At 30.5% G+C, this 6,574-nt stretch overlaps 1 protein-coding gene across 1 annotated transcript; it reads right to left on the reverse strand.

The window, feature by feature from the left end:
* LOC123693258 (IQ and AAA domain-containing protein 1-like) lies at positions 1–5,600 on the reverse strand. The gene is made up of 19 exons (XM_045638263.1): positions 5,487–5,600; positions 5,064–5,230; positions 4,685–4,884; positions 4,379–4,574; positions 4,111–4,245; positions 3,927–4,041; positions 3,700–3,848; positions 3,467–3,626; positions 3,191–3,358; positions 2,967–3,115; positions 2,732–2,885; positions 2,551–2,669; positions 2,212–2,357; positions 1,893–2,044; positions 1,445–1,547; positions 990–1,113; positions 661–780; positions 487–559; positions 1–152 (listed from the first exon to the last, which is right to left on the reverse strand). The coding sequence occupies exons 1-19, from the start codon at positions 5,568–5,570 to the stop codon at positions 6–8; spliced, it is 2,661 nt and encodes an 886-aa protein (XP_045494219.1). The 5' UTR covers positions 5,571–5,600; the 3' UTR covers positions 1–5.
* Positions 5,601–6,574: the final 974 nt, after the last annotated feature.

Below are 6,574 nucleotides of genomic sequence, written 5' to 3' on the forward strand. Positions count from 1 at the left end.
TTTTTTTATCCATGTTTTTTCTTTTTCTTCTCTTCTTTCTGCCTCCATTTAATCACCAGGTTTTGGAATTCAATTAGCTCTTCCAAATGTTTCTTCTCGATTTTGCCCCATTGTGTTTTTTCGTCATACCATATGCGATATTTTTCATAATCCTGTAAAATAAAATAGGTACTTATAAAATACTAGCGGTCCGCCCCGGCTTCGCCCGTGGTACATATTAACGTTTTCTCTACATAAGAACCATCCTCGTACTTCAAGGAATATAATAAAAAAAGAATTATCGAAATCGGTTCAGCCGTTCTCGAGTTATGGAATTACAACGAAAAGTGGCATTGATTTTTATATATTAGAAGATGTGTGCTGAATGCTGATTGACTAACTACGTTGTAGGTACTACGGTGAACATTTCAACTACGCGCCTATCGGAGCAATTTATATATTTATAAATGACATTTTTATATATTGTAGGGATGTATATGTACTAACAATTTTAGGCTCAGTTTCATTTTGGATAAAGTGTTCATAAATTTCATTAGCCTTTAGTCCGTACGCGGCTATTCTGTAATAAAATAAGAAGTAGATAAAATTTACACGTCGCAGGCATATTGTTTAATTTCGCCATTTACAAACTGCGATCTCAGTTTACAAGCGATAACAAACCTTATAATTCGTTCAGGCGAAAGGAAATGTTCCAAAGTGTTTTTCAAGTAACCAACTGAATATCCTTGAAGCATAAGCGCCAAACTTTGCGTATCCAAAGTATTCGGAATGATGCGATTACTAAAACAATCAGATATAAGTGATTTTTTTTACATAATTTAAAAAATAGATATTTAGTTAATTGCAAAAAAATTAGCAAAAGCACGATTTAAAAAAAAAACGTAAAAATGTATACAAAAATCACGAAGAATAAAGAACGTAGGTATGATCAGTGCTCACACATCAGAAAAACAACGGTTCATCATTTTAATTAATTTAAGTTTACTTACTTTATCATCCATTGTTGCAATACCAAGTGTGTAGTTGTGTAGTTAGTAGGTGGTATCATGACTACATTTGAAAAATGTTTTATTATTAGTTTACTGTTTGTTAACCACGGGTCTGTGCAGCTTCCTGTAAACATTTCGATTTGGAAACTGTTAACACACCTTTAATTACTCTGGCATACAATTCAGCATCAAAGCATCACCAATTTATCATCAAAGTGGTTATCTAACAAATACACCAGGCAAACGAAAAAATATGGCTGTATTAAAAAAACTAGGTATTTTTTTTTATTAGCAACACAGTACACACGAATTGCAACTTCACGTAAAACATATATCATGTAAAAACCGAACTTTTCCGAGTTTTTTTTTTAATTTTTGTTTATATTTTGCAGGTTACATAATAATTTGACATAATAAAAATGGAATAGATATAAATAGACCTAAGACATACCTACCAATTAGAGTAATTTTGTCCAAAGCATGAATCTTCTTAATTAATCTTTTAATGATACACTTTTTCAACATGACCGCATTCAAACTGACATCATTAGACTGGGGCTGAAATAGAATAAAAGTAAAAGACGAATGAAACTTAAAATACATTTGAAAAATTTGAGATTAAATAAGTAATTATTATTCACACTGAAATTAATCACAAGACTCTATTCATAGAGAAAAATTTATAAAGCTCATTTCATGGAGCTTTAAAAATTAAAATACTAGTTTTTCCGCGGGTTCCGCACAGCTAGTAAACAATAATAAATTATACTAGTTACATTTTATTTATTAATAAAGACTTATTGAATCATGTACATACCCTCACAACCACAAGCAGGTAGGTAGGTACTTACCAAAACCTTAACATATTTATGATATCTAATAATACGTGAAGAACTCGCTTACCTTTCTGTAATACAGTCTGTGGACATGTCTGATGTATATTATCGATGGTTGTGTAGTTTTTGCACAACTTATTAAAGTAGCGATAATTTCCTTCACAGTCTCTACTGGCTTTTCATTCAATTCAAGAAGATTTAAGTCGTATAAAGTTGCATCTGTATAAAAAACAGAGAAGTACGAATGACGGTGCAAACAGCAAAATGCAGTTTAATTGTTATATTCAATAAAAAACATAAATGTAAAACATATTTAAATTGTTCTGCCTGCCTTTTTATTTAGTGTAAAATAATTAGTTATCTACAAATTTCAAAATAAGTTTAACTGTTTATGGATGCCATGACGTGAACTAAAGTTGTCTTCCCGCTGTTCCTAGGTCCAACTAGAAGAATTCTTTTAAATCCATGCATCACTTCTCGGCACTTCTCCCACCAAATGGATAGAATTTCTCCTCCAAGAGGCTGGACAACTCTATAAATATTTACTAATTAGGGTAATATAAATAATACTTTTCCGTGAAAGTATTTCCTTGTGTTGTTGGATTTTCAGCTCGTCACCAACGAATTTAACGTTACAATCTCTATCATTTCAACACCTAATCTTCAAATTTCAAAATATAAATGATTATAACGTACCAAATTTATTTATCAATTTATATACTAACCTAAGATCACATTTTAAATCATCCCCAGCAAACTTATATTCTGCTAAGAAATCTTCGAATCTGGTTTCTGGGTATTCCACCAGGATACCTTTGGAAACAAGATTCTGAAACAATAAATTCTAAGCAATCTGACTTTCATTATAGGTATTCCAGTTTAAAAACGCCATAGAAAAATTCGTACTGTTAGTTTTTCCAAAATGATTTCTTCATTGACTGTTTTGACCTTGTGCTTTTTCTTGAATCGTTTTACTTTTTGTTTGATATTTTCTGGCATTGGTTCTTCATTTCTTGCATAATCCTCTTTTAAAGCTTGCTTTAATTTCTTGAATTCCTCTCTAGCATAATTTGTTAGCATTAATAAAATGAATAGTTTACTTATATTTAATTTTACATCAGACTTTTTTTTAAATCAATACCGCATATCCTCGTCAATCGTATTTAAAATTTCATGTTTAGCTTCAGCATATAAATTATTAAGATCAATATCTTTTAAGTATCCTTCTTTAATTTCTTTACAATTTCGTTCATCTAAATATATCCATTTCGTTTTATATTCTTCAACAGCCTAATACAAATATAAAATAAAGGATATTATATATTATATTTATTCCAAATATTGGCACTAAATAAATTCAGGTACCTTAACAAGTCGTTGTATTTTCTTAGATTTTGGGTAATGATATCCAGGATGCATCTTTGGATTTTTCATAATTTTCTTTAATAATTCAGCTTCTTTCTTCTTTTTCCTAATTTCTTCCCTTTTCAACATAAATTCTTCCCGCTTTGCTTCCATTTTCGCCCATTTTCGCTAAAAGTGTTCATAAAAAAATTAATTATCGAGCAAAAAGGTTCTTAAACATTACTACTTACCTCGTGAATCGTGTGCTTCATATAAAAAATCTAAACTGTTATTTACCTCAGTTGCTGTTTTATTTTTATTGGCTTTTTTATTTTCCATATACGCTTTATATTCCTCAATCCATTCAGATGGCGATGATACTTCTTCTTTAAGAATTGTACTCAAACCTCCTTGGTTTTCTTTTGGTATATCTAAGAAAAACTTGGCTTCGTCAAACCTAAATAAATTTAATATTAAATTTCTATCCCTTCATGGTTTGTCTAATAGCTTAGCTACTTTCTACTTCATACCATTTTTTAAACCATTCACGGATATATTCACGAAAATCGTCAGCAATATCATCTTTTTTTTTCTTTAAAAAAATATTTTTAATTTCTTCACATTCAACCAGCCACTGTGCATTCAACTCTTTATATTTTTGCGATCTGTCGAATATCATCTAAAATGTCTAATATTAATAGAAAACCTTACGAAGCTAATATGTAAAATCGTAGTAATTCATTGAAGGGAAAAATACCCTATGCTTCTCCACTTTAATTTCATTTTCATCTGATTTCTTACGAATTTTAATTCCCATCAATTCATCATATCGATCATCTCTTATTCTTTTCCGTTTAATTTGAAAATACGTTCTGGAACACAGAAAAAGTTTAACGTAAAAGTAATAAAGTAACGAAATACTTACATAAAAGATTATCTACCTTAAAACTTTTTGAATAATTATTGCAGCTTTTTCCCTTATCTCTAATCGTGCTGGGGGATTTAACGTTCCTTTCAACTCTTTTTCCCACAAATACCGTTTATGTTTTTGCCACGTTAATTTTTGAATTAATTGCCTGTAATAAATTTAAAACTATGTATGTATTTTGCAAACGTAAGTAGCGTTTAGCTACTATTATGTATTCTGTGACGTAAGTTTACTGTCGAAATACTGAAATATTTATAGAAATTACATTAAAAAATATCTACCTTGATTTTTCATGAGCCTGTATAAGAGCGATTAAATGTTTTCTATGTAGCGTTTCTTCTGAAATGATTTCCTCGACTTCGTAAATAGCTCCAATATTAATACCATGTTTTTTGTTAGTTTCCTCTTTTATGTCTGTTTCGTTCCACCAATCGCCATTGTTTTCATCAATTACTGTTTCGTCAAACTCATTCAAATCTGAAATTTAAAGAATGATTATAATTCGCTTGGCTCCGCTTCGCTTTCGCTCATCGCTCTAACTTAATTTCTCCAGATATCATGATAATGTATATTAGTTAAATTTAAACCTTCATCTTCTTTTATTTCGCGTGCTTTCTGAAAAGCCTCGTTAATTATAAGCTGTATATTTTCTGGGCGCTCGTATTTTTCTTCGATATCACGCAATTCTGCATCGTAAGGTGAGAGATTGTGTTTTATTAAACCTCCACCTAAAAACTGGTAATAACTTCCTTCATGTTTTCGTAGTTGTTCTTTCAACTCGAGGATTCTGTAAATTATTTTTCGTTATGTTTTGCCTGCCTGCCTTTTATTGGAGCAAATATAGCTGGACAGATTATGTTCAAATTCAATTATAATGTTAAGTTTAACTAACATCTAAGTTCATTTCGTGCTGGTTGAAGGCCTCTTTCAAAAACTTAATATGAAATTTAAAGTCATTGAACATACCGTCCCACAATAGCCTTAACAATAGCGTGAATATCTTCAGATTTCTGCACTTGTAAGTTCTGCTGTGAGCACTCAAGAGCGTCGTTGTAACAAGCTATGTAACAGCCGAGCATGCCGGATAGTTTGAGAGCCGCGTCGCACCAACTTTTGTCGTGATATTTAGTTTCCTAAAATATAAGATATATGTAGTATATCTTAGATACAACTTATACAGCAAATTGTGCTGAATACCTATTCATATTATATTAAGTCCTGCTAACTATCATGTGATGACATAGTAGGTGATAGTAGGCTCTACTTATCTAGTCTATATTCTCTCATTAGTTTTCTTGGGAACATTTTAAACCAATGTCATGAAGGCACGTATTATGTTGTATGTAAAAATATGAAATATGAAAAACATATTTTCCGTGACTTTCTAACCTGATACTCAATATCTAAATACAATATTTGTTCCAGTTTGTGAAGCATTTTTCGCCATTGTTTGAAATAGTATTCACTCGACATTTTGGATATCTAACTTTAGTTTCTGATGTAGCAAAGAAATTGTTTATTTTAGGACTGTGATATTTGTATATTCTAGAGGGTTATGAAATAAATTATAAAACTTTTTAATATCATTCCATTAACTTAATATTCAATTTTTATGTAATCTATAATTTTCTATTAAATAATTGATCATCCGGTGCAATCGAAGCAATCTTTAGAGTTTTACTTTATTGAAAATGATTGATAATCCTTTTCATTAGAACTTTTCACCGAAACAATCCTGCGTATTTTATATCAGAAATATCTCTCCAATACAACCTTCATATACCATTCCAAAGGTCAATAACCTTAACAAGAAAATATTGGCGTAACCCTAATATCTCTACGAGGTGTTTAACAGCGCCGTTAGTGGAAGCAAAGGGCAAACGATCACCATTACGTGTTATCATCTCCAACGGAAACCCCTACATCATACCCGATGAGGGAAATAAGCGATCGCACTTGACGGCTACGTCCTTTGATGTTTTTCCACGAACTTGACAACCCTATCTTGTGAATATTGCTATATTCTTTTCCACCTTACACGTTGGATATAAGATTGAAAATCCCATGATTAATATTTGTGTTTATGACATTTTGTAAATTTCAATGTTATGTATACGCATGTAGAGCGTTGCCAAGAAGAAATATACTTTGTCACTTTAGTTTTAAAGTCTAAATTAATTTAATATTTGGTAGAAATGGTTCACAGAACAACAGCCGATATACATATTTTAAAAATAAAATATTTTTTCAAATGTTCGCAGAAGTAATAAAATTGTGTATAAACATTTGGCCTTTGTAGCGAAACATTAATAGATTAAACGTTTTAAATTAACCTATTTTTTTATTTTTTAACACTTCAACGACATAATTATATGAAATATAAAAGCGAATTAAGGTTAATATTACAATTATAACTTCGAGGAATAGTATTACAATCCGTATTTATCTGTATTTATACACACAGTTTGTATAGATGA

The sequence above is a fragment of the Colias croceus genome, chromosome 7 (genome assembly GCF_905220415.1).
Source record: "Colias croceus chromosome 7, ilColCroc2.1".
NCBI classification, from domain to species: domain Eukaryota; kingdom Metazoa; phylum Arthropoda; class Insecta; order Lepidoptera; family Pieridae; genus Colias; species Colias croceus.

What these genes read in the sequence shown, in the direction of transcription:
- LOC123693258 (XM_045638263.1), bottom strand. Translation starts at nt 5,570, where the DNA reads ATGTCGAGTGAATACTATTTCAAACAATGGCGAAAAATGCTTCACAAA. An exon ending in CAGGCTCATGAAAAATCAAG is followed by an intron (nt 4,246 to 4,378) that starts GTAGATATTTTT and finishes AATTTATTACAG; the next exon opens with GCAATTAATTCAAAAATTAA. An exon ending in AAATACAACGACTTGTTAAG is followed by an intron (nt 3,116 to 3,190) that starts GTACCTGAATTT and finishes TATTTGTATTAG; the next exon opens with GCTGTTGAAGAATATAAAAC.